This window comes from Saccharomyces paradoxus, chromosome IV, assembly GCF_002079055.1.
Source record: "Saccharomyces paradoxus chromosome IV, complete sequence".
Classification (NCBI taxonomy): Eukaryota; Fungi; Ascomycota; class Saccharomycetes; order Saccharomycetales; family Saccharomycetaceae; genus Saccharomyces; species Saccharomyces paradoxus.
The window spans coordinates 1,137,986-1,164,366 of NC_047490.1; the positions used below are offsets into that span (position 1 = coordinate 1,137,986).

The following is a 26,381-nucleotide window of genomic DNA, read 5'->3' on the forward strand; positions in this document are numbered from 1 at the left end:
TGCGCACAGGTATTTCAAGAAAACTTTGTCGGTTACATCCCACATAAAGCGATAAACGGTTGAGGAAACATTCATGGACGAAGCGTCACATCTCCCAAATGGGAGCTTGAAAAACATGGAGTTCACGCCTGTAGGATTTATCAAATCTAAACGAAACTCGACGCAGACACATATTGTATCACCCACTAAGGTGCCAAACGCAAATGATAGTGACGAAAACGAAGGACCTGTCAGGAAAAAGCAGAGAAGAAGTATTGATGATACCATTGACTCCACGAGACTGTTTAGTGAAACCTCACAATTCGATGACAGCTTTCCAGAAATTAAGGCTAACATTCCGCCCAGTCCAAGGTCAGGTAATGTTGATAAAAGCCGCAAGAGAAACCTGATTGATGATTTGAAGAAAGATGTGCCAATGTCTCAGCCTTTGAAAGAACAAGAAGTGAGAGAACACCAAATGAAGAAAGAGCGGTTTGAGCGTGCGCTAGAGAGTAAATTACTGGGGAAAAGACACATAACATATGCACATTCTGAACTTTCTAATAAAGAACTCTACATTAATGAAATCAAAAGTTTGAAGCACGAAATTAAAGAACTAAGGAAGGAAAAAAACGATACTCTCAATAATTATGACACTCTTGAAGAAGAAACGGATGACTTAAAGAACAGATTACAAGAGCTAGAAAAAGAACTAGACGCCAAAAACAAAATTGTGAATTCAAGAAAAGTAGAAGATCACTCTGGATGCATAGAAGAACGTGAACAAATAGAAAGAAAATTAGCTGAATCAGATAGAAAACTGAAAGCAGCGAAAGACCAAGTGCAAGAATTAGAAAATAATAGAGACGTACAAGAATTACAATTGAAATCCAAGGAAGATGAGTTGAAAAAATTAATAAACGAGTTAAACGAGTTGAAAAGCAATGCAGAGGAAAAAGATACGCAGTTTGAACTCAAGAAAAATGAACTGAGGAAACGAACAAACGAATTAAATGAGTTGAAAATTAAGTCTGATGAGACGGATTCACAATTAAAGCAAAAGCAAAATGAATTAAGAAGGCTAAAAAATGAATTAAATGAGCTCGAAAACAACTTCAGTGAAAATGGTTCACAATCATTTGCAAAAGAGAACGAATTGAAAGAGTCCAAAAAAAAAATAGCTGAGCTAGAGGAAGAGATAAACGCAAAAAGTTCACAGTTGACCGCAAAAGAAAGTAAACTAGCTTCATTAATGGCTCAACTAACTCAACTAGAGAATAAACTTAATCAAAAAGACTCACAGTTAGGCTCAAGGGAAGAAGAATTAAAAACTCTCAACGATAAGTTACAAAGAGATATTAGAATAGCAAGAGAGGAAACTTCCTCGAGAGACGAACGAATAACTGACTTACAAAAAAAGGTCAAAAGGTTAGAAAATGACTTATTTGTGATAAAAAAAACGCACAGTGAATCTAAATCTATTACTAATGATGAACTAGACTCTAAAGGTAAACTTATTAAAACTTTGGAAAAGGATTTAAAGATTGCACAAGAGAAATACTCTAAGATAGAAAAAGAATTTAAAGAAAGGGAATCCAACTATAAAAATTCCGAATCAAAGATGGGAGATGAAAATACCAAACTGAATGAAAAAATTTCTAACTTGGTCGCAGAAAACTCACAGCTAAAAAGTAAATTAGATGAGGAGTCGACGGTAACTTACCATATGAAAGAAACTTATGAGGAACAGTTAGACTTGTTAAGGAAAGAAGTCGAAGAGTACAAGGAAAATACAAAGGATTCTGAAGACAAAGTTGAGGAACTAAAAATTAGAATTGCGGAAAATTCTGCCAAAGTATCCGAAAAAAGATCAAAAGATATAAAAGAAAAAGAGGAACAGATCAACGAACTCGCTCACAACCTAAAACTTCAAGAAGATGAAATAAGTTCATTAAAAACCATAATTAATAGGTACAAAAGAGATTTCAATCAATTGAAATCTGAACAGGGTAATATTCAACGTGACTTAAATTTACAAATACTAAATCTAGAAAACAAATTGATAGAGAGTGAGGATGAATTAAGATCTCTAAGAGACTCCCAAAGAATTGAGATAGAAAACTGGAAAAGAAAATATAACAATCTCTCTCTGGAAAATGACAGATTGTTGACAGAAAAAGGATCTGCATCAGATAAAGAACATGAAGTATCTCTCTTGAACAGAAAGATTGATGAATTAGATAAAGAAAAATGGAACTTACAGGAGTCTAAAGAAAAATATAAGCGCGAACTACAGAAGGTAATTGCTGCTAATGATCGTTTGAGAAGAGAAAAAGAAGAACTAAATGAGAACAGCAATAATATTCGTATCATGGAAGATAAAATGGCCAGGATAAAAAAGAGTTATTTGAGTGAAATCACTTCTTTACAAGAGGAAAACAGGAGACTTGAAGAACGCCTTATATTAAACGAGAGACGCAAAGATGATGATTCAACCATGCAATTAAATGACGTCATAAGTTATTATAAATTGAAGTATCATTCAGAAGTAAGACACAACAACGACCTAAAAGTGATCAATGATTATTTAAACAAGGTTCTTGCTTTGGGTACCCGCCGTTTAAGATTGGACACGAGGAAAGGTGAGCATAGTTTAAACATTTCACTTCCAGAGGATGACGAATTAGACCGTGACTACTATAATAGTCATATTTATACAAGGTATCATGACTATGATTATCCGCTTAGATTCAACTTGAATAGAAGAGGCCCATATTTCGAGCGCCGCTTAAGCTTCAAAACAGTTGCTCTTTTAGTACTTGCTTGTGTGAGGATGAAAAGAATTGCTTTTTACAGAAGATCAGACGATACTAGATTGCGAATACTAAGAGATAGAATTGATAGCAATAGTGGGCGTATATCTTGGTAGCCTCATTTTACTGTATCATTATATCTCTCTTATATACGTTGATTCCTACACAGACTGGTCCTCAATCAAACCGCGATGAATGCACAACCATGAACAGACACGAATCCTTTTTGCTTACCAGAACCTGACCTCGGATGCAGTGTGTTAATCTCCTTAGCATTGACCACTTTGCGTTCATTCATTTCTTTCTCGCAATGGAAATAAAGCACAAAACACATACATGAATATATTTATGTACGTAGCATATTTGTATTATAAGTAACTATTTAGATTTACTAGCGCCTTTTTTTATGCTATTGTAATCATTTACGGCCTCCGCAATTCTTTCCTTGAAGGTATCCGTTATCATCGCCAGTTGGTTTAACATTTCATAATGATTTTCTAATGTATCGCACTTTTCAAGAAGCTGTTTAAACTTCGCAATATTTTTATCTATGGTGTTTTCGATAATACCATTTACCATCACTTCATTTTGCTTTTTACATAGCTCCGTAGTATCCAATTGTATACTTTGTACATAGTCTTTTATTTTATAAAGTAAGTAATCGTAATCGACTGTCAACTTATCAATTCCAAGAGGATCATCACCAGCTGAAGCTGACTCTCTGGAATGACTTGAGTTGTCTTGCATTCTAAATAAGGCGAGCTAACTTAGTCGAATATACTGCTAATGAACGTTAAAAGACACAGATTTCATATGAAAGTGCCTGCGAACTTTATGTTGTGGTTGAATGAACTATGAATGTGATTGCTATTACCCAGATTGGACAAGATTAGTTAAGTCCTTATTTTGGGCATGATGGATGCCTCCTACTGTGAGAAAATGACGACTATTTTAATTATTTACACGTTTCAGAAAATGGCTAAAGAAATATTTCTGACCCGCATACGTTAAATCACAACCCCTAAAATATCATTTTTATATAGTTAAGTAACCTATGCCATGCTAGCAATAAACCCTAAAGTATTTTTAACCTAAAACTCAATAGGCCTGTAAAGGGGTGAATATTGCACATAGCTATCTCAAGTTGAAAACCTTTAAAATCATTATGAGGTTCTTTAACAAAGGAGCAACTTGAAGCATACCACTACTTCAAGATTAAACCACAGACAAGAGTCTTAAAAATGCCACAAAGAATTGAGCTTACCTCCGAACCGGTGATAAAACCACGCTCTACTGAGAGCTCACTGCTCAGAAAGATACAAAGAGCGTGTAGATCCACATTGCCTGAACCAGATTTGGGTTTAAATTTAGATGTAGCCGACTATATCAATTCAAAGCAGGGGGCAACACCTAGAGAGGCTGTCTTAGCGATTGAGAAATTGGTCAATAATGGGGACACACAAGCGGCTGTTTTTGCACTTTCACTACTAGATGTTTTGGTAAAAAATTGCGGTTACTCTATCCATTTGCAAATCTCCAGGAAAGAATTCTTAAACGATCTCGTCAAAAGATTTCCAGAGCAACCACCATTGAGATATTCCAAGGTGCAACAAATGATTCTTGAGGCCATCGAGGAATGGTACCAAACCATCTGCAAACATGCCAGCTACAAGGACGATCTTCAATATATCAGCGACATGCACAAATTACTGAAATACAAAGGTTATACTTTCCCAAAAGTTGGGAGTGAAAACCTGGCAGTGTTGAGACCGAATGACCAACTGAGGACGGCTAGTGAGCTACAAGAAGAACGGGAGAGAGCTCAAGCTGCGAAACTAGAAGAGCTGATAAGAAGCGGCAAGCCAGATGACTTGAAGGAGGCTAACAAACTAATGAAAGTTATGGCGGGATTTAAAGATGACACTAAGGTAGCTGTCAAACAAGCAATCAACAATGAGCTAAATAAGCTCAAAAGAAAAGCTGATTTGTTCGATGAAATGCTGACTTCTACTGAGGAGCCCGATTTGGAAAATGAAACTATACAAGAGCTGTATGGCGACTTAAAATCAGCGCAACCGAAATTCAAAAAGCTCATTGAGGAAGAACGCGACGACGATGCGCTTGTTAATAACCTATCAAAATTTAACGACCTAGTGGTCCAATTGTTAGAAAAATACAGGTCAATAAAGGGCGTGAAGGAAGAAGAACGAAGTACCATCGATACAGATGAATCCGCGAAAGAGTTTAATTTAATAGATTTTGATGACGACTCAACGGCAAACGTTTTACCTGTGACGTCTTCAGGTAAACCTTTGCAACTTTCTGAGGATCTTTTAGGGGATCTCAATAATTTAAGTTTGTCATCATCAGAAAAGCTTAAAGAAAACAGTGCTTTTGTTGATATATTTGGTGACAATCACCCAAAGTCTACTGGCATAGATTTATTGGACTTTGGTTCGCAAACTGGAGAAACTAAAGCCGGAACATCTTCATATTCTAACTCATTTGATCTACCTAACGGTTTAATAAATAATTCAAGTAACTCCAAAGAAAATTCAGCTCAGTTGCAAAGACATATACTCAACGAATCAGATCAATTAAGGATTGATTACGAATTGATCCGTGAATCAATAACAAAGCTAAGATTAGTCATCTTCTATTCAAACTTAAGCAATGATCCAGTCACTAATTTCGCACTTTTACTTGCATCGCCCAAAGGCACGACATTGTCTCTGCAGCCACAATCGGGCAATATTCTTCAGAGTAAGTCCAGAGATGGCATAAAACAGATTGCTTCAATAGAAGGTATGGCTGTTAATTTAGGGAAGCATATCAAGTTGAAATGGAAAGCTAGTTACAACACCAAGGATGGTTCGAAGGAAGAATCGGGCACTGCCACTTTGCCCATAATATAATTAAAATCGGTAGAGGAAAAAAAGGTAGATGTCATATTCAATCACAGGGAATGTAATGTGTTATGCGAACATACTAATCCAGAAAAGTAAAACGTCTTACTTATATAAAGTGTCGTTTGTACAATTTATAAAAAATAAAAAAAAAAACTAAGATTAGAATCATAAAGTCGTAAAGTTAGATCACTGTTTCTGAAACCTTTGCAAAATCTCCTGTGGAGTCGGTGACTTTATCCTTGAAGCAGAATTAATGTTAGAAAGATTGGAAAGAGAAGATTGAGATGGAGATGCTTTTGGCGGTGGAGCCTGCGATCCTGTTTGTAGTTGCTGCAGGTGTTGCACCTGGCTGGAGTCCTCTTGTAGCTGCAACCTTTGCTGTTGTATCTGGTGCTGCTTTAGCTGTTGCTGTTGCTCTTTCAAGGTTCTATAGTAGTTTTTTGCCGCCTTCAGAGCCATCTCAGGACCAATATCGGGTTTTTGCTCCAACAACTTTCTCGAGTAGCTTTCAATGATATCTTGCTCAGTATACTGCTTCTGGCTTGGTCTTAGAGTCGACGCTTGCCCACCCCTAGCCAAATTTGAAGACTTGCCGTTTGAAGGTACTGGACTCTGAGCTCTGGATGAATGGGCCTGCTGACTTTGTTGTTGTCTCTGTTGCAACCTGTTTTTCACTGTCCTTCTCAATTGAATATCCCTTCTCAACGCCTCATCTCTTTGTGCCTTTAAAAGCGACATTTCCGCTGGAGTAGGAACCTTCATATTTTTACAGTCTAAAGGTTTCCTCGGTTGGGTTGGATTGGGACGCGGTGTATTTTCTCTTTTTTTCATACACTTTCTAATGGCCTCAAACATGCTAGCCCAACGTAGTCTTCTATGACCTCTTTGTATGGATTCCGTATTTACACCTAAGGGTGATATTCTTCTATTCTGTCTTTGTTGAAATTTATGGGCTTCGATCAACCACTGTTGGGCACTATGTGCTCTAGGACCCTTGAGGTCACTAAAATTAAATCGTTCATTTAGTTGTACAAAGCGCTCAAAACATTGCCATGGTGTTCTACGTTCAATATTCGATAAATAAGAATATGTGAGACGATGAGTCATATGTGCACTAATCAATTCCCAGTTGTAACCATATGTGTTAATATTCTTGACCAGTTCCTGATCATCCTCGGATAACCATATAGTGGGTGTTCTGTTTTGAAGATAGCGCAAGGAAGGTACTGCTGGAGGTCTTAAATAATGATTTCTTCTATTACCATAGAACATACCACGTCTTTTGCTCAACTGCGATATTGATGGTTCTTCGTCAATCAATTGACGCTCAAGCAACTTATAAAAGCCGTTATCATCCAATGACACAACCGATTTAGAAATTGGAATGAATGGTAAAGAATCGTCACCTTTTGGCTGTTCCTCAATAATACCACTATATATGGGTAAATCCTGTACCAATGTTTTCTCAAAAGCGCTGAGTTCGTCAACAAAGATTGCAAGCTTAAATGGGGGAGCTAGATCTTTCTCTGATTCTTCGGTTCCAATCAATGCTGATGATGCAGCTACATCATGTTGTATACACACAATTTCGCTCGAGGAAGATGGCTTTTTAAAAAGTAACTTGGTGTCAATAGAAGGCACGGCTTGATAATTAGCGGCTTTTTGAGCTAGACAACCATCTACAAAATCAAGCTTACTCCTAGGTCTTGGTTCATTGTTACCATTTCCATTTCTATAGTTGGTAGCAGCAGCAGACTCTTTTGTTGTAGTATTATCAACGTTTATAGCGGCCTCAGTATCATCCTTGCCAGCTATGTTAATGTCGGAATCGTTTGTTGAAATATCCGACGGTCTAACAGACTTTTCAGATACGCGCCCGTCGCTCAATAATGTATCTTCCTTGCTGGTCAGAACTATTTTACGTTTTACGCAGCATATTTCCCCATAAATCCAGTAATCCCTCATTGCCTGCGCTATTGCGGTACAGGTAGCCACTTTATATTTATGACCCTCTTTGAAATCAGCTTGCATCCATTTGGCTTCTTCCAAAAGTGTGTTTTGATGCGTATTATGTTGTTTCCATGGATCAATGAATCTCTTAGGTTGCCTTAAAGACCACAATCCAAGTCTTCTTAGTTCTTCTATTCGTGAGCCAACAACAGTAATCCTGGCCTCGTTTAGGGCATTATTTATAATATTAGTGGTTAAAGCTTTGTGAGCCCTCGGTATTAGATTAATAAGAGGCAGGGTTTGTGACATGTACTTCAATTCTGCTAAGGGCAAAGCCTGGGGTATTTTTGAGGGAATGTAATCGTTCATTAATAAAAAAAGGGTCTCCGATGCGTCAACATTGTTCTCGTTATAGTGATCTGATGTCTCTATCCCTTTTTCCATAATGTTCTTTATCAATGGATCCCTAAATCTCATTGCAGGCTGCACCGTAGTGGGATCTGCTGGTGGGTATTCGATGTCCTCATAATAAGTATAATGCGCTAATGCATCAGGCACTGGTGGACGTGGAGAAATAGGTAGTGAAGTTATTTCTGAATTATTAGAGGATTCCAAAGATTGGGATTGCATCTTCTGCCTTTTCTCATGCCGCTGTTCTTCGCTTCCCATGGTTGACTCAAGTGGCCTTTTGTTCCACGTACCTCCTGCCTTTTCAACTGGCGTTAAAGTTTTCATCATATTTTCACGAATTGAATTATCGTGGTTTGTTATAAAATGATTCTCTGATTTGACCGATATCTTTTCGCTACTACCTAGTGGTTCTTTACCTATTTTCGAATCGGATAGTGTCTGGTTAGATATACTTATCAGATTTGCCTCCTTAGATTTCTTCTTTGCTGTGGGAGTCATAGCTGAATGTAAAAATTTCGGCAGTGATGCGTCATCAAACCTTATACCCCTTCGTATGTCATTTTTCTTCAGAAACCCATCTATTTCCTTCCGGAGTTTGTTCTCATCCGTCAATTCTAGCAGCTGGTTCAGGCGGGATACGCAGTAGAGTTCGGTTAATTTTCTGTCTCTTTCATCAATTAAATCCTCCGTTTTAGTAAGCTTATTTTTATCACTGATGTGGCCGTCGCTGAGTGATGTTGAGTTGGACACCGTTGGACTTGAACGTGAGGACATCTTTATGATAGGTGTTGTATTTTTAATTTCGAACACTCTAAATAATCTCTATTCTATCTGTTCGGCGGCTAACGCCTGCGGGTAATACTTGCCCTTCAAAATTTCGCGGCTGCAGCAAATGCGCAAAAATGTTTATCCCTTCTAACGGTTTGGAGGGGGGAAGAACCAGAAATTTTGTATTTACACCGCAAATACTTGAATGCCTCGGCTCAAAATTCTCAATACTTATATGCCGGATGTGTTCTATAAGGCTCAAAGTAAATGACCTATCTTGAATTACAATCTGATTACACTTTGCACAATATATACTATGTATTTTTATTGGAGCACACGAAATTGAGAAGACGATCGCCCAAAAAAATTTTCAGCGGTGGCGGATTAATTTTTACCGTCGTCAGCAGTCCAAAATCCTCCGTATACGATGACATAAAGTTCCGATAGCTGCTGCTGCATTGCCCGTTAATAATAATATACAATATTGTACTGATTGCGCGAGGCTGTGGTAGCGATTAGTTGTTTTCTCCTGAAATTACCAAGTGGAAATTTCTGTTTCCAATTCATCGATACTTTTGACAAGGCCGTCGTGGTCAAGAATCATATATGAGCTGATAACACCCTTTTTAGCTTCTGATTCGAAGTGAATCTTGGCATACTTTTCAAAAAACCGGTCTTCCTCATGAAAGTAGTCTACTTCGTCGGCCTTCACCCTTTTTTTTGATCTTTCATCTTTACTTTTACTCTTCTTACCAAATCCAGTATCATCGTCAGTGTCAAAATTTACTTCATACTTCCTGGAAACGATGACATAGAAATCATAATGTTTTTCATCTCCAAGTGCCGCGACAACATCCTCTAATGTAATCTTATATAAAGGTGGGACGACTTCCGGTGGCATATTAATCAGCCTTTCACTGAGAACCAAAGCACAGTTTTTGTTGCCGCTATCGATGATAGTTTTGAAAAAAGTAGAGAGTCTCATGTCCACTTTTTGTAAATATTTGGCATAATCACTGAGGTGATTAGCCTTGAAATCGACGAAGGAAAGAAAACAGTATGGATCAGATTCTTTACCGTCGGTTTTAATTGTGGTGGTTGGGGAACCTAGGATTAAATCTGCAAGGTTGCTTAGTTGAATCCTGGCACTTTCTTGGGGACCAAATAACTGACGCAATAAGTTCTTTAAAGCGTGGAAATCAACATCTGGGTTACCACCGAAAAAATCGAAGTCAATATTTACGATCTCTTCTTCTCCATTTTGCTCTTCTTCGTTCTCTGAATCGGTACTACTGATGTCAATTTCTGACTCTTCACTGCCATTTTCTTCCTCTGCATTTTTTCTCTTCCTGTTTTTTAAATCATTTAGTTTGATAGCTTGAACCATCTTTGTAAGTCAACTTGGAATCCTATGAAAAATATGGACACCGTAAACACAATCTGAATGATAAATTTATAAAGATATAATTTACTGACAATTTTTCATCAGATATTTTTTTCTACCTCAACCTCATCGCGAGAAGTGTAGGCACGAAGAGATGATATCGTATAAAATGACTAATACAGCAATAGTGCGCAATTTGAATACCACGTATATGCTTTATTCTTAATTTATCACAGGCGACACTTGCAATAATACCCAAAATTATCAGTGCTAGCCAAACCATTTATTTTTTGTTGACTACTGAACTTTTCCTTCTAAGGCTATAGCCTCATTTCGACAACATGATTCAATTTCACTAACCATTCATTACGTAAAGTTTATCTTATGACAGATATTCGAGTGTTAATAGTCCGGCACTATTAGAAAATGCGTAACATTTACCTCCCGCACTCGTTTCATTCCATTTTGCGCACGTTATATTAATCCCATGCGCATCTATTCTAGCTTTACTAACATCATTAACTGTCAGTGGATACACTTCATAGGCACTATCCATTCTATATTTGTCATCTTTTATGCTATAATCCCATTTCCAAAGCCTTAATGACTTTTGAGTTGCTGACCCGTTTTTAATACCATGCAAAAGGCGTCTAGCTGCGTTCGTTATAATCAGACTTCCATCTGCTGATCCAGCGAGGACCATTGGATGTAGTCTTGACGCTCCAATGGCCGTTATGGTTGTCTCTCGCGACACTAAAGGATGAACTGCGAAAGCAGCTCTAGGCGGCACAGCTCTTAAGGAACTCGCGCCATCTGAGTAGATGTAGGAGTAGATTTGAGGACAATAGACAACCGGAACCAAATTACTTCCCCTAAACCTAGATACCGTCGTCTTTGTTGTAGCTATGTTTTTTGGGTTAAAGATATAAAAGTAACCGTCCACCGCAACTGTACTGACGACCGTATCTTCAAAATCTGAATAAGCTGTTGAAACGGATAATATGTAGGAATCATGGACTTGTTCGTAAAATGAAGGTAATTCTGGGTCAGTCAAGTCAAACTCTGCCACAAACCCATTCTTTAAACCACAAACAACGGTAGTAGGAGATAAAAAATCAAAAGTAGTTATCAGACTGTCTGCCAATGACAAAGTCAAAGACGGCTTCTCGCACATCTTAAACAGGTGAAGATCAGTTGCATTATCAATAATCTCCAAGAAATTTATCGTTCCTTCCTGGCTCACGAATGATAAACAGCCAACCAGATGGGATGCGCGACATCCTTCGTGCCATTTGAGATCCCACACCTCACCAAATGAGTGCACGATAGTTTGAACCTTTACGCAATGTAGATCAGAAGTATTCATTTTGAAAATTTGTATACAGGAGGAGTGTTTCTCCTTGGCAAACATTTCCAGATGCTCATTCAGAGGCTCATCCATGTACTGCGATACCGCAACGGCAAGATATTGTATATTCTCACCTGTATCACTATTGAGCCATGCAATATCAGTTACTAATCCTCCTACATTGTAAATAAACCCATGTCTTTTGCCGTTAGGAAGCACTGGAAAGTCTATTTTATCGTCAGTGGACACCACTGCATCGACTCCCCCAATAAGTAATTTCAATCTTTTCGTTCTTAATTTAACCATATTTTCAAACTCCATCTTATTAATTTCATGATATATAGTTTTGTTTTTATCCCCAATAACTTTATTATATGCATTTTCCCTATTACATGGTGGCTCTAGACATACGAAATATGGGGAATCTGGCTGGATATTCTTGAATGGGAAATCAAAAACGCTAGTTTCGAAGCCTTCCTTAACCTTTGCTAGCAGTAATAACTTTTCTCTATTCACTCCGTAAATTCTTTCAATCTTATCTCTTGCACTTGAAAGATCTTTTAGTAGCCTAATAGGACGGCCCTTCTGTCCCAGACTTGACCCTGGGAAGCCGCTCTTCACATTTTTAGCCAGAGCTTTCTTGAGGCGAGGTTTCTGGACAGTCTTTTTCTTACCGTTAGATCGATCAGAGGCCCCACTTCCACTACCGTTTAGGTCCGACACTTCATTTCCAGCAGGCTCTAAATCGTTCTCACATTCGATCTCAACATTGTCGCTTTCTTCACTATCCCCTTCCTCATTCAATATAAAATCGTCATCGTCGGTGTCATCAACATTATTGACTTGTGCAGTATTTATCACATCATCGCGATCAACATTCACTAACTGCGCCAGATTTGCAACCGCCTTCTTCGAAGCGTTTCTTCTGGGCCTTTTAGTTTCTGAATCTCCAGATACTGGTATGCCCAAACTGTCATAGGCAACTTCTGCTACCACAGATTTTCTAGGTCTTCCTCTTTTCTTTGCAGGTACTACTGCCATCGCCACAACTTAATTTCTTATTATATGTATCGCAATAGAGTCAGTAAAAAGAAAATTTCGCTAATTGATCAAACGGTGCTCGCTCTAGTTTTAGGGCATGAAACCGATCTTGCAGAAATGAGACCAAAGTTTCAACACCTCTTCCATGCTCTCTCGAATAAAAAATAGAGTGTTGTTTATCTTCTTTTGCAACGTAGGGATTTCGAACCGCAGCTTTCCGGGTGATACTGAATGCTTTCTATTTCCTTACAGAAGACAGCAAATTTTACTGAAGCAAATCGGAGTAGAAATGACAGGTAACGGAAGGGTCAGCATGCTTATGAATTTCCAATACCACATAGCACTGTGGTAGCGTCAATCACAATTAGGATAGAGGAACTTTTTAATCGTTACTTCAGACTTTAGTTTAAAGTACTTGCGAGAACGGATTGTGGCCCTGAACAATCAAACGCAAAGGGAAAAACCATTCGCTTTTAGGCCGTTAACAGATGTCCAGTAACACCAAAAGCACCAGCGAGCTCTCAATTAATCTGGATCCAGATAACGCAAGTTTTTCTGATGACAATAGCGATGACTTCTTTATGGATAATTCTTTTGATGTAGATGAAATCGATCACTGTGGTGGAAGTAATAGGCGAAGTGTCATAGTTGACTCAAAAGTCACGGAATCCTCGCCACACCATTCAACCTCACCATTACCTGATAGCGAAGATGATGACGCAAACCAATCATATCAATTGTTGAACAGATCATCTAGTGAAAATGTCAATACAGAAAATATCACAGAACGCAAATCAGACAAACCTTCGGGTCGGACGAGAGGAAGATCTATGATGAAGGAGTCTGTAGTTGCAATAAGTTCACCTGAGTCTAACTTAAGCGAGGATAAAAGGCTTCCCAGATCTAGATCAAGGTCTAGCTCGAGTATAAGATCAATATCTCCAGCGGGAAAATACAAGCGACAGAAAAGCTCATTATTGTATACCTATGACGAAAATGATGACTTCTTCAAAGAACTTGCTAGGGAAGCCAAAAAAAACACTAGCATTTCAAAAGAATCAACACCTGGCCAGCGAAAACGAGTTTACAACATTAAATTTCTCTCTAAGCTAGAGGGAACTATAAATAAGGCGGTCCAAGTGAAAGTCCTGGGGAAATACGAATTTTTAAAAATACTACCTGCTGCTTTGGACGGATTGATGAAGTCCTATAAGATTCCTAAGGTAATGAAAGATATTTACAAGGTAGAAAATGTTACTCTTTATTGGAACAATGCAAAACTACTCAATTTTATGACTTGTAACTCGCTTCATATCCCTCAGGATTTTGAAAATGAAGTATCTGATATCGATGTTACTATTGTGTCCAAAGAATATGAAAAGAACTTTGAGGCGACACTAGAATCAAAGTTAAAGGAAGAAGAAACTGCTTTGCTTATAAAAGAGCGCCAGGAGATCGAAAGAAAGTTAGAGAAGAAGAGAAATGAACAAGAAGAGTCAGAATACCGTGAGTTTGAATCTGAATTAAAAAATGTGGAAGAAACACAAGAAATAAAAGAAAATGAAACAGTTATTAATACAAAACGTCTGCAAGGGGATGGCCGTCTGTCAGGGAATAATAGTGACAGGGAAAAAGTTATGAAAATTGCTCTTATGGGTCAAGATAACAAAAAAATCTATGTTAATGTTAGGCGTTCAACACCATTTTCTAAAGTTGCCGAATATTACAGGATCCAAAAACAGTTACCACAAAAGACGTGCATTAAATTACTGTTTGATCATGATGAATTGGACATGAATGAGTGTATAGCCGACCAGGATATGGAAGATGAAGATATGGTTGATGTCGTCATTCATTAGGCTAAAATTCGAAAAAAGACTAAACACTGCCATTCATGCGATAGGATTAATTACTGCGCGGGGAGGTATGTACTAGCGATGCTTGCAGCATTTGCAAGAAAAATTTAAAATTTAGGCTTGAAGGTAGACTATTTGCGGTTCCAATTGTACTCAGGCCATTTTTACTTAAAAAATAGGTTCAGTCCTTCTTTTGTCCTCTGTAAAATACTATTAATGAGTTTCTCCATTTCTTACGCACTGTATTATAGACAGAACGTTTTTTTATTACAATATGAAGGCCTAATGTCGTACAAAAATTTTTCTAGCTTTACTGCGCTAGCTTTAAAAAATACATCAAACATGGTCCAACTGTCAACATCTTTTGATATTTGCCCCTGCTGTAGTTTTGTTGGAACAAGGGATAAACTATTTTTCTATTCTCACTATGACAAATTAATGAAAATTTTCGTTTCACTGGAATATTATAACATACTGCGTTAAAAAGATGATATAAGTTACATGATCAGCAGAATAAAATCCAAGCGGCCGTCATACTAAGACGATTTGAAGTGCAAGGATTGATAATGTAACTGGATCGATAAATGACAGCGTGTAATCGAAGAGTAAGATGAATATATTATTGTGTAGAGTTGTTAATTCCCTTTCTGAATACAAGTCATTGAGAAGAGCTTCTCATGCACTATCGTTATACACAATACTATTACCTACACCAAAATGGGATCCGATGACTATCTTAGCATTATATTGGTCTACGTGCTTTATCAATTGCTTCTTTTCTTTTATTGTATTCGTATCAATAGAACACACTTTACCAACTGCGGTCATCAATGCAATAAATATGACCAACGTTTTGTACAAAAATGTATATGTCACTATATTGTAAAAGTAATTGAATATCACACATGTATTTGATATGTGTTCATGACGTATCTTAGGATGGGATATTTCAGCATAGCTAACCAAACGCCCGACCGAAACATGAATGGAATCTCGAATCTAAACTAATTGTTCGCGTATTTATAAGTTTGGGGCTGTTCATCTAAGGAGAGTAGGGGTTTACTGGATGTGCTCAATTTTGTATGTTTCATGCCTAGGTTGATATATTTCGGTTATGTTGAAGTACCTCAGCTTGGCTTAAAACTGTTGGAATGAAATTCTAATATCATCTATTCAGTAGTATATTATCACATGTGTTGTAAGAGGATGGCATAAAGATTGAGAAACAGTCATCCAATCTAATGGAAGCTGAAATGCAAGGATTGATAATGTAATAGGAAAATGAATGGCAACATATAAAAGGAAAGAAGGTAATAACACTATGTAGAACTATCGATTCCCTTTTGTGGATTCCTATATCCTCGAGGAGAACTTCTAGTGTATTCTATATACCTAATATTATAGCCTTTAGCAACAATGGAATCCCAACAATTATCTAATTATTCACCAAATTCTCAGCTTCATACATGTTTTATGTCTAGGGTTGGTAAATCTAGTAATGCTGAGGTATCCCATTCTGACATACAACAAAGTCATGTTGTATTACGGGCTCGAGTAATACCGGATGTCTTGACAATCCTAAAGTCGTTTAGGAGAGTAACTTGTTGTCAGACTTATTATTATCGTGATTCACAGAATGTTACTTATCCTATATAATCTATATAAGATCTGAATCTAACTAAAGGGTGGAAGCGCGGAATCTCGGATCTAAACTAATTGTTCAGGTATTTATACGTTTGGTTAGTTTGGTTCATCTTAGGCAAGTAGGTTGCCTAGTATACTCAATCTTGTCTATTGTTTCGTACGTGTTTCATACATGTTTTATGTCTAGGTTGGTAAATCTAGTAATGCTGAGGTATCTCATCTTGAGATACAACAAGTCATTAATAAACAGCCTTGTTGGCGCAATCGGTAGCGCGTATGACTCTTAATCATAAGGTTAGGGGTTCGAGCCCCCTACAGGGCTTCTATTTTTAATCGCAAAGAATGGCTTTTTTTTGGCCTCTGTACATGCTACTAATCTTCTAAAGAGTACATTATATCCTACCAACCTTTCCCCATGTATTTGTTGCTCACAGTTGGCGATTTTGAGAGACTGAAGGCTTATTAGTTCTGCACCAGTCAGCTCTTAATCATTATGTACGAAAATATACGCTGTGGGTGGCGAACGTGGTGGGCGTTACCTTTTAAATGCCTAATTCAAAGCACCTATGCATAAAATGGATAGAGTGGGAAGTAAAAGTTATATACTAGCACAAATACGCAAAATATGAGTACTGACGTTGCTGCTGCGCAAGCTCAAAGTAAAATAGATTCAACAAAAAAAAAGAATGAGGAAATAAATAAGAAGTCGCTGGAGGAAGACGATGAATTTGAAGATTTTCCTATTGACACATGGGCCAATGGTGAAACAATAAAAAGCAATAGTGTAACGCAGACAAACATATGGGAAGAAAACTGGGACGATGTTGAAGTTGATGACGATTTCACCAATGAATTGAAGGCCGAACTAGATAGATATAAACGAGAAAATCAGTGAGAGGCTACATAATATTATTTTTAAATAACACAAAAGGAAACTACACGCCTAAAATTACTTTAGTACATTGTTGTCTTATTAGTAAATCTTTCCTAGATGATTAATAAATAATGAAAAGAGAACGCGTAAGGCTATATATATATGAAGCAGTTAATTATATGACCTTGAAGCATAATAATGAATACCAGGGCAAGTGAAAGTATTAAATAAACCAGTTGAGACTTCTCATTTCTTTAAATGCATAATAACAACTAAATAATAAATCATGATACAAACACTCTATCGCATATTCAATCACGTGCACGTTACCATTTAATCTGGTTCAAGTAACATTTCAGAGCGATTGGCTAGTCACATACATATATCTTACCTGCAGCGCCACTGCAAATGACTTTACTTGTTTCTTGAGGGTGCCAGTCAACTTGAGTTATAGGCTTATTGCCTGGAATCTTGATGTTATTTAATAAACGCGATGTGTTCCAGTCCCATGTAAATAGTCTGCTTTTTGAATCGCCTGAACATATGTATCGACCGTCACCGGAAAATGACAAGCTTATCCCGTAACCAGCCGACGAATGCCCTTTGAATATTTTTTTTGGATGCCTCTTATACTTGGGTTTTAAACTGAAAGAATATATTCTATTATCCATACTTTGTGCACAGAAATAGTTATGAGATGGATGTACATTTAAAAATGGCATAGAATGTTGAGCCGTGTCACTTATTTGCTTTATTGGCACATTGATCTGGTTTTCCCAGATTCTTACCGTCTTGTCTTCGGAGGATGAAATAAACTTTGAACCATCAGGGAAATACTTCAGAGCCAGAATACTACTTAGGTGATGATCATATGTCTGCACAAGACCTTGCTTTTCTGAAACGCGATCGTCATAGTGTAATATTTTCGAATTCGATAAACCCACTATGAACTCATGGGGGTTAGAAGGTCGAGATTCAACATCAGCTGGTGTTGAGTTAAGATACAGCTTAGTTTTCACTTTACCAGTTTCAGAATCCCAAATTTTAACGCTTCTATCAAAGGAAGAACTCAGAAAAGATTGACAGTCTTCGGTGAACCGTAACGCCTTGATAGGCTTGGTATGACCTTGAAAATCTCGTAGGCATTGATAGTCATGGTAAAAATCCCAAATTTTTATAATATGGTCATTACCACCAGAAAGAATTAAATGTCCAGTTTTTGGTAAAAACTTCAGTGCAGTTGTCCCATCTGGATGCCCTGGATAGTTGCGTATGACTTTTTTTGGCAAGTAACACCGAGAGGACATTATTTCCTCACGAAGATCAACATCCACATCATTTGGAGGATGTAAATATCCTCTGCCTTGATAATCCTTTTCCGATTTACCATAAAAATTGGAGACTTCTTCGGTCTCTGTCTGCTCTAAATCTTGGTTGTTCTCAGCTAGTGTGTGCATGAAGATATCCTGTTCTTGTGTATGAGATTCGCTGGTTTGTGAAGTTTCATCGTCACTACTTGACCAACTGCCCCACGGCCCACCTCCTTTACGAGTTTTCCGTCTTCTTTTTAGTTCTGACTTTGTAAAATGTAATTTTCTTTTACGAATATTATTCTGAGAGGGTTCATACGAAGCATCTTCTTTATGCAAGTTTCTTTTTTTTTTTTTATCGATGGATTTGCTTTCATCAAAGTCTGAATCAGAGTCTGAGCTGGTGCCATAGCCTTCTACTAAACACATTTCTTCAGCTCTTCAGTGCTTATATGTGCGTGCTTACTGCACTAGTTGACCAAAAATAAAGAAACAGTTTTAAGTATATTTTTTTTTTTTTATTTCATGTAGCAAGAGATACAATACTTCTCATAAATAAAGCAAAATACAAAAAGAGGGAAAGAAATTTAAAAAAAATGAAGTTCTAAAACCAGTGAGAAAATGTATTAAGGTAACTAATACCGACTACAAATCTAATAATATTGCTCTTTTTATAATTATACAAGTCTATTTGTATTCAAGTTTCATTTAATTACTATTTCATTAACTGCCTTAAACCTTCACCTTCTTGGATGATTTACTTTTCTTTTTCAACTTGTTTACCAAGTTACCAATATCTGCATTATCACCTCCGTTTTTGATCATATCGTTTTCACTACCACTATGCTTTCTCTTCTTATTTTTAGCACGTTTGCTACGTTCTCTTAAAATCTTACTCATAGCTTGTGTACTTTTGAATTCAGGCTGAGTCGGATCGATAGCAAAATCATGATCTTCGAAGACTTCTTTGAATCTAGGATCTTCTAAATCAGGTGTGAAAGTATCTTCAACAATCCTCTCTTTCTTTTGATACCTACCTTTCTTGTGTTTTTCTTTTTCTGATCTTAAGATTTCGTTCATGTTGAAATGTGCTTTGTTATTTATTGTACCCTGTGCTTCAATATCATCATCATCATCATCCATTAAAAGCTCCAGTTCAGCCTTTGATTTGGCATTGTTTTTGATCTCCTCTCCACCGGAAGCGTGCCTTTTGTTAAGAGATTTTAACTTACTTTTCTTATCCTTTTCAGACTGCTGCTTCAATTCCTTTACTTTCTGCTTTCTTGCCTTACGACGTTCCTTTTCTTTTCTTCTTATTTTCTCTATCGTTGTTTCTTCTTGGCCTTCAGACGGTTTCTCATCTCTTCCTTCCAAAGCTGGAGTAAATGTAATTTCCATATCAACCTCTTCATCTCCATCGTTAGGGGTTTCCTTCTTGGAATTAATACCAAAGTCACCAACCAACGACTTTAATTTACTTTTCGCTTCTTCATCGCCTTGCTCATCCGATTCATCACTATCTGACGCCAAATAAGCCTTGAAATCCATATCGTCAATTTCCTTTTGGGTAAAGGCCCTCTTAGCAACTTCGACTCTATCAGCTGGGGTTTCGTCCCAAGTCAATTTGACACTCGAATGTTGTAGAGCATCTGTGCTGAACTGGTGTGGTCTATAGTTCTTAGGTAGTATGCTACATTCATCTCTTACTTCATCATCAAAGGCCATACCATCGGGAACATATCTTAAATCGAACATATTAGCAGTTGATTCATATTCAGTACCATCACAGTTATCATAAACAGCCTTGGAGGTAGTAACATCACTACAGTAAACTATTGCGTAGTAGTATCTCAATCTATCCAACTGGTATTGACGTAAAGCTCTTGAATCCACGTCTTTATCAGCATCACCTTCTTCATACAGGTCGTTAATACCGATGTCCATATCAGAATCAGAGTCATCGATTTTCTTCTTCTTCGAAACTTTGTTCTTATTTTTTTTCTGGAAAAGTTCTTTTGGAGGGCCTTCAACTTCTTCACGTTGCATTCTTTCTTTACCAAATTCACTTGGATAAATAGCAACTCTTTCAATTTTACCACCTTTAGGAACAAAACTGGAAAAGGTAATCATTAAATCCTCAGATTTAACATGGTCCCAATCCAAATTCACAACGGCCAAAGTCTTGGAGACGTCACCAGATTCTGGTTTGGAATTTTCAATTACTACTTCACTTTCTTCTTCACTTTCAACTTCACTCTCTCCAGAAGATTCAGAATCCGAAGACGTAAATTCATCAGAAGAGCTAACATAATCATCAGGAATTTCGCCTCGAGCACGGTCAACTGCTGTTTTCGCATTAGCCTCTGTATTTTCATCATTTCCAGCTTCCTTTTCGAAATACTTATCGAAATCTTCCAATTCCCTGTTATTCCGCGCATCTCTGATTTTTCTACCATATTTATCAACTTTAGATTTATGCTGTACTTCTAGATCCTTCTTGCTGAACCTAGAATCTAGCTTGATTTTATGGTCTTTAGTTTTCGCGTTCTTAAATTTAGGATCGCTGTAGATCCCAGCAAACCTAGCATCTACACCTTCTTTTTCCGGTTTCTCTCCAGCCATCTTCAACTATTCTTGCAAAACTTGTATGATCCACCGAAATGTCTTTGAAATACCGATTATCCACAGTTACTTGATATTTGTTATTTGTACCATTATGCCAATGATGAGCTTGCGATGAGATGAGATGAAATTTTTTTCTGTGACTGAAAAATTTCGGAACGTCAATAATGACCTGTAACCTCATTTAGAATGGTTGGCCCGACTTATTCTACCTAATATATGTATGTACAAATCCACTAACACTTTTTCATTCGCCCTATCTTAGGACAGTGGACACAGTTCTGTCCGCGCTTTTGAGCAATGTCTCTGAGATTGTTAAAATATACATGTACATATTTTATATGTATATTCATTCTGAGAACCTATGTTTTTCCCTACCAAACGCATCCTCTTTAATATCTTCGAAAAAAAGTGCACAACGAGCGGGAAAATCTGTGTAAAACTGCATAAGCGATCCGTACAAAACCTGCGAAGAAAAGAGCTAATACCGGTGGAGGACTTACCAATTGCAACCTATCAACTTCAGTTATGAGATCATCTCTTTTAACCCTTCCAAAAGTATGTTTAAGGCAAACAATATAAGTTTTTTTAATCATAAGGATTCGAGGGCAAAGCACAATTTTACTAACTTATCTCAAAAATATTCTCAATAGTCCTTTTTGGGGTTTATGCCACTATACCTTGCAGTTGAGATTGTCTTAGGTATTTCCATTCTAAACAAATGTAGTGGTGCTTATGGTATCTTAGCATTGTTTACGGGCCATCCGTTGGATTTTATGCAATGGATAGCATATCTTTGGTCGGTGTTTACATTAATTGTATTTTCACAAGGACTGTATTTGATTCATAAGCCAAACTTGCTAGTATTCTCTCAAATCTGCGTACTTTATACAATCGACACCATTTCTACTTGTTTTTTTACACTTTGGTTTACCACCCAATGGTTCACCTTGGAAGACACTGGTAATGGCGATGGAAATACTACATTACAAGGTATTAACAGTAACTCAATATCGACAGGTAAGCTGACAGCGCGGGGTACTGATATAAGTAAACAGAGTGCAACCGAAAGCTACGAATATTCCATGACTATTTTAATTACGTTGGTATCATTGATATTCAGGTTCTACTTTAACTTTATTTTAGCATCTTTTGTTCAAGAATTGCTACACCACCCCAAATATTTAGTTGATAGAGATGATGTTGAACAAGACTTGAAAAACAAACCTGTTTGGAAAAGGCTTTGGGCCAAAAGCCAAAAAGCCTGTTATAAGCTATGTAAGAATTTATTAGAGTAAATAGGAAAGTAAAGCCTCAGTAGTATAGCTTTTCACATTGACGAAGAAGTGTATTCCATGCTCACATCATAAAATCATACACCTTGATGCTATTGTTCACTTTTCATCACGTGTAAATTTAAGGTTACTCTTACGTAATTTGGAAAAAAAATAGGAAAAAGGACACTATATCGTACGCAGTTCCCTATTCTGGTTGCAATCCAATTTTTTAACATTTATTTTCTCTTCTAAGGTGGTAATAAAGTAAAAGTAACTCGTCGATATAATCAGATCACACGAATATCCACACATAATACCCATTATGCCTGCTACATTGAAGAATTCTTCTGCTACTTTGAAATTAAATACTGGTGCTTCTATTCCAGTTTTAGGATTTGGCACTTGGCGTTCCGTTGAGAATAATGGTTACCATTCTGTAATTGCAGCTTTAAAGGCTGGCTACAGGCACATTGATGCTGCTGCTATCTATTTGAACGAAGAAGAGGTTGGCAGGGCCATCAAAGATTCCGGAGTCCCTCGTGAGGAAATTTTTATCACTACTAAGCTTTGGGGTACGGAACAACGTGATCCGGAAGCTGCTCTAAACAGATCTTTAAAGAGACTTGGATTGGATTATGTTGATCTATATTTGATGCACTGGCCGGTACCACTGAAAACTGAGAAGGTTACTGATGGTAACGTTTTGTGCATTCCAACATTGGAAGATGGTACCGTTGACATCGATACTAGGGAATGGAATTTTATCAAGACATGGAATCTAATGCAAGAGTTGCCCAAAACGGGCAAGACTAAAGCCGTTGGTGTCTCTAACTTCTCTATTAACAACATTAAAGAATTGTTGGAGTCTCCAAGTAACAAATTGGTGCCAGCTGCCAACCAAATCGAAATTCATCCATTATTGCCACAAGACGAATTGATTGCCTTTTGTAAAGAAAAGGGTATTGTTGTTGAGGCATACTCGCCATTTGGGAGTGCTAATGCTCCCTTATTGAAAGAGCAGGCAATTATAAACATGGCTAAAAAACACGGCGTTGAGCCAGCACAGCTTATCATCAGTTGGAGTATCCAAAGAGGCTATGTTGTTCTAGCCAAATCCGTTAATCCCGAAAGAATTGTTTCTAATTTCAAGATTTTCACTCTACCTGAGGATGATTTCAAAATTATTAGTAACTTATCCAAAGTTCATGGTACGAAGAGAGTTGTTAATATGAAATGGGGCTCTTTCCCAATTTTTGAATGAACAAGTGTACCAGAGTTAATGTTTGTAGTCATCCGTAGTTATTATCTAGACTGACTCGATACTGTTGAAACAAATGCTGGTTTTATAGATTTTCATATAATATATACGCCTATATATATGGAACGCTAGTCAAAATATTATTCAATGAGAATGCAAATTACTTGAAAAAGTTTATCGTTATCCTTTTCTTCTTTTAAACGTAAACTTCGGGCCATCATCATCGTCGTCGTCGTCACCGTTACCGAATGCCTCGGAAGAGCCATGTGGCCTGCCCGTTGCGCTTCTACTGCGTCTACTTTGGTTGGAAGATTCCTCTGGCATGTTTGGCCGTACATTTGTTTCCTTCACCGCAACCAGTTTACGGTTATTCTCTCTGTCCTTTAGTCTACAGTTTTTATCATCAATATCATCAATATCATCAATATCATCTTCATCAGTAATAAACATCCTGCTTTTTGCTGGTTGAAGATTGGTTGCAGTACCTGAAGAGCGAGAAAACGAGAACGAATCTTTCTCTCCGTCATCTGAACTATCCTCATTCATGAATATATTTCGAGGTTGAGATCTTTCCTGGATAGCATTTGAGTTTGTATAATCAGGTGTATATGTATTGGATCCCAATTTTTCCATCTCCCTCAAAGCAAACATATCTTCGTTCTCGTCTCCGTTCCCCTTTGTAGCTTTATTCTTCTTAGAGTATTTTTTTAGTGGAACGTAATTTCTCGTGATTAAGAAGGCTGCATTTCGTATAAAATCTGAACTTTGAGTGTTGTTTTTACCTTCCTTCTTTTGTGCATTAGATTTTGGCCACACTTTAATAAAAGTCTTGAAATTCCTACGTTTATGCCATTCTTGCTTCGTTAGACCATTATCGCCTTCTCCAGTTGTGCTGTTTGTCTTGTACCCACCTCTATCAGATGGTTTTCTTAGCATATCATTACTAGGCTCTACGATAGCCAAATTTTTTAGCTGGTTAATAGCTTCTTCGCTCAACTCTTCATCTTCTAATTCAACAATAGTTGATTTAACTCTTTTGACTTCTCTATTTTTCGTTTTTTGAATAGCCTCAACAAATGCTTGCGGCGTACCAGACTTTTTTTTATGAGATGATTCCTTAACAGGTGACTTACAATTTGCTTGTAATGGAGATGAAATTTCCTGCGAATAGTTAGGAAGGTTACAAATGCTTTTAGGGTTTTGTACTATATCCTGAGTACGCCGATTTTTGATCGTACGATTCTTAGTATTATCACCTTCCATTAAATTCGTAGCAGCGGTTTCACTATTGACAGGGTTAGAAGATTTGTTTTGGGAGTGAATCCCTGTTAACTTTGGCGATGACAGTTGTGGTAGCTTATGCGGCGGTAGTGATTTGCCCATAGAATCCTCATTCGTGTGTACAGCATCTAAGTTGGGGCTACTGACAATTATAGCACCAGGGCTATTGTGATCGCTTTTCTTTCCAATATCTTCAACCAGCTTTTGTGCGTCATGAGAAGGTAAAGTGTTTTTTTCATCTGCCCTTCCAATGATAGGGCTTGAGATGACAGTCTTTGAATTTGGGCCACAATTGGGCTTCTTAGGGTCAGTTAAGGGGTCGTTTTTTAATGAAGCCTTAGCACTCAAACCTCCAGCAAAAAAATCAAGACTATCGAGCGGCAGAACTCTAGGTCTATTCAACCTTCGCTTCTTTAAGATTACTGGACTAATTTCAAATTCAGGTACACGAGGCGTTTTTAAAGCACCAGAAAATCCCTCAGAGGCTCCTTTTAACTTGTCGTTATCTTGACCTCTTAAAGATGCACTCTTAGTATTAGTCACTGAGGTTAAGGTACCATCTATTATTGATGTTAATAACGCTTTGATAGTGCATAAAACTTGTCCATTTTCTTTCTTGTTTGTAGATGCTAAAATCAGGTATTTCGTTGATGGTTTCAAGCTATCAACGTGCTTATACAAATTATCGATGTTGTCGAATGCAAATAATCTTACATTGAAGGTCCCCAGGAGAGATGATAGATGCGGCTCATTACTAATGGTGGTTAATACATTGATATTACTCAGCCTCATAAACTTCGAATGCAAAATATTCGGAGCAAAATCAAACACGTTGTACTCCGGACTATTTATCATATCATTCCACCTTTCATTAAACTTTGAATCCGTTTTAGATGTGGATAGAAGAGTATTACATAACTCAACCAGTAACTGTGATTTTTTCAAGGGTATAAAATTAACAAGTGCATACAATTCCCGTATGCACTTGTCCTCGTTATTCGGAAAATCGCTAATCATCAGATTAGCAGGAATGTCATTGACAGAAACCTCTGTGGAGATACCAAATTCGGAAAGTATCTTCCTGAATTGTGTCAAATGAGAGGGGACATTCCAGACTTCATTTATCCATTCGATCTCTATGCGAATAGGGGTTGTACCCAGTTCGATAACAGTAGAGTTTAAAACTTCCGAGGCATTGATAGTGAATGTTTCGCCAACTTTCATGAACTTTTTATTTATTGATGTCAATTTACCCTGGTTAATTAGACAAAGGCTATTGTATTTCAAATCTGAACTATCATTCAATTGCCATTTGAATGTGATATGCTGCCTAGAAATACTCTTATCGTTTTTAATTAACAATGGGTTTTTACTTGATCTACCTATGCTATAACTTTTGAAGGCCTGAAGACAACATGATATAAAGCTAATAGAACCATCTTCTAATCTATTCTGGTATCGCACCACCCACATAAATTTACGGCTATCACCTTCTCGGTGTTGTTATGAATGCTTATCCACTATAAAAAAATCTTGCTCATTTAGCTTACGCATTGCTTTTCTTTAAGAAAAAGGGCTCTCAATATATAAGAGTGTAAGAAAAGTACAAATATTTAGCGTATTTAATAACTTCAAAAAAATGAAGAAAATGAAAGT

The 26,381-nt window shown here is 37.3% G+C and overlaps 13 protein-coding genes and 1 non-coding gene across 14 annotated transcripts; 7 read left to right on the forward strand and 7 right to left on the reverse strand.

The window, feature by feature from the left end:
• Nucleotides 1–73: 73 nt before the first annotated feature.
• On the forward strand, nt 74–2,908 carry SPC110 (Spc110p; the record flags this gene model as incomplete). The annotated part of the gene is made up of 1 exon (XM_033909687.1): nt 74–2,908. The coding sequence occupies one exon, from the start codon at nt 74–76 to the stop codon at nt 2,906–2,908; it is 2,835 nt and encodes a 944-aa protein (XP_033765578.1).
• A 262-nt stretch (nt 2,909–3,170) lies between these two features.
• On the reverse strand, nt 3,171–3,539 carry CNL1 (Cnl1p; the record flags this gene model as incomplete). The annotated part of the gene is made up of 1 exon (XM_033909688.1): nt 3,171–3,539. The coding sequence occupies one exon, from the start codon at nt 3,537–3,539 to the stop codon at nt 3,171–3,173; it is 369 nt and encodes a 122-aa protein (XP_033765579.1).
• A 494-nt stretch (nt 3,540–4,033) lies between these two features.
• On the forward strand, nt 4,034–5,707 carry GGA1 (ubiquitin-binding protein; the record flags this gene model as incomplete). The annotated part of the gene is made up of 1 exon (XM_033909689.1): nt 4,034–5,707. The coding sequence occupies one exon, from the start codon at nt 4,034–4,036 to the stop codon at nt 5,705–5,707; it is 1,674 nt and encodes a 557-aa protein (XP_033765580.1).
• A 180-nt stretch (nt 5,708–5,887) lies between these two features.
• EAF1 (Eaf1p) lies at nt 5,888–8,836 on the reverse strand (the record flags this gene model as incomplete). Its single annotated transcript, XM_033909690.1, has 1 exon — nt 5,888–8,836. The coding sequence occupies one exon, from the start codon at nt 8,834–8,836 to the stop codon at nt 5,888–5,890; it is 2,949 nt and encodes a 982-aa protein (XP_033765581.1).
• Nucleotides 8,837–9,365: 529 nt separating this feature from the next.
• BCP1 (protein-transporting protein BCP1) lies at nt 9,366–10,217 on the reverse strand (the record flags this gene model as incomplete). Its single annotated transcript, XM_033909691.1, has 1 exon — nt 9,366–10,217. One exon carries the CDS (start codon nt 10,215–10,217, stop codon nt 9,366–9,368), a length of 852 nt encoding a protein of 283 aa, XP_033765582.1.
• A 379-nt stretch (nt 10,218–10,596) lies between these two features.
• On the reverse strand, nt 10,597–12,603 carry TFC6 (transcription factor TFIIIC subunit TFC6; the record flags this gene model as incomplete). The annotated part of the gene is made up of 1 exon (XM_033909692.1): nt 10,597–12,603. One exon carries the CDS (start codon nt 12,601–12,603, stop codon nt 10,597–10,599), a length of 2,007 nt encoding a protein of 668 aa, XP_033765583.1.
• Nucleotides 12,604–13,091: 488 nt separating this feature from the next.
• On the forward strand, nt 13,092–14,462 carry ESC2 (Esc2p; the record flags this gene model as incomplete). The annotated part of the gene is made up of 1 exon (XM_033909693.1): nt 13,092–14,462. One exon carries the CDS (start codon nt 13,092–13,094, stop codon nt 14,460–14,462), a length of 1,371 nt encoding a protein of 456 aa, XP_033765584.1.
• Nucleotides 14,463–16,352: 1,890 nt separating this feature from the next.
• SPAR_Dtrna24K lies at nt 16,353–16,425 on the forward strand. The gene has a single exon. It is a non-coding gene; the product is annotated as a tRNA-Lys (tRNA).
• A 303-nt stretch (nt 16,426–16,728) lies between these two features.
• On the forward strand, nt 16,729–16,998 carry SEM1 (proteasome regulatory particle lid subunit SEM1; the record flags this gene model as incomplete). Its single annotated transcript, XM_033909694.1, has 1 exon — nt 16,729–16,998. One exon carries the CDS (start codon nt 16,729–16,731, stop codon nt 16,996–16,998), a length of 270 nt encoding a protein of 89 aa, XP_033765585.1.
• A 347-nt stretch (nt 16,999–17,345) lies between these two features.
• On the reverse strand, nt 17,346–18,716 carry CDC40 (Cdc40p; the record flags this gene model as incomplete). The annotated part of the gene is made up of 1 exon (XM_033909695.1): nt 17,346–18,716. The coding sequence occupies one exon, from the start codon at nt 18,714–18,716 to the stop codon at nt 17,346–17,348; it is 1,371 nt and encodes a 456-aa protein (XP_033765586.1).
• Nucleotides 18,717–19,019: 303 nt separating this feature from the next.
• ESF1 (pre-rRNA-processing protein ESF1) lies at nt 19,020–20,909 on the reverse strand (the record flags this gene model as incomplete). Its single annotated transcript, XM_033909696.1, has 1 exon — nt 19,020–20,909. The coding sequence occupies one exon, from the start codon at nt 20,907–20,909 to the stop codon at nt 19,020–19,022; it is 1,890 nt and encodes a 629-aa protein (XP_033765587.1).
• A 528-nt stretch (nt 20,910–21,437) lies between these two features.
• KEI1 (Kei1p) lies at nt 21,438–22,207 on the forward strand (the record flags this gene model as incomplete). Its single annotated transcript, XM_033909697.1, has 2 exons — nt 21,438–21,467; nt 21,563–22,207. The coding sequence occupies 2 exons, from the start codon at nt 21,438–21,440 to the stop codon at nt 22,205–22,207; spliced, it is 675 nt and encodes a 224-aa protein (XP_033765588.1).
• Nucleotides 22,208–22,508: 301 nt separating this feature from the next.
• YPR1 (trifunctional aldehyde reductase/carbonyl reductase (NADPH)/glucose 1-dehydrogenase (NADP(+)) YPR1) lies at nt 22,509–23,447 on the forward strand (the record flags this gene model as incomplete). Its single annotated transcript, XM_033909698.1, has 1 exon — nt 22,509–23,447. One exon carries the CDS (start codon nt 22,509–22,511, stop codon nt 23,445–23,447), a length of 939 nt encoding a protein of 312 aa, XP_033765589.1.
• Nucleotides 23,448–23,624: 177 nt separating this feature from the next.
• On the reverse strand, nt 23,625–26,198 carry XRS2 (Xrs2p; the record flags this gene model as incomplete). The annotated part of the gene is made up of 1 exon (XM_033909699.1): nt 23,625–26,198. The coding sequence occupies one exon, from the start codon at nt 26,196–26,198 to the stop codon at nt 23,625–23,627; it is 2,574 nt and encodes an 857-aa protein (XP_033765590.1).
• Nucleotides 26,199–26,381: the final 183 nt, after the last annotated feature.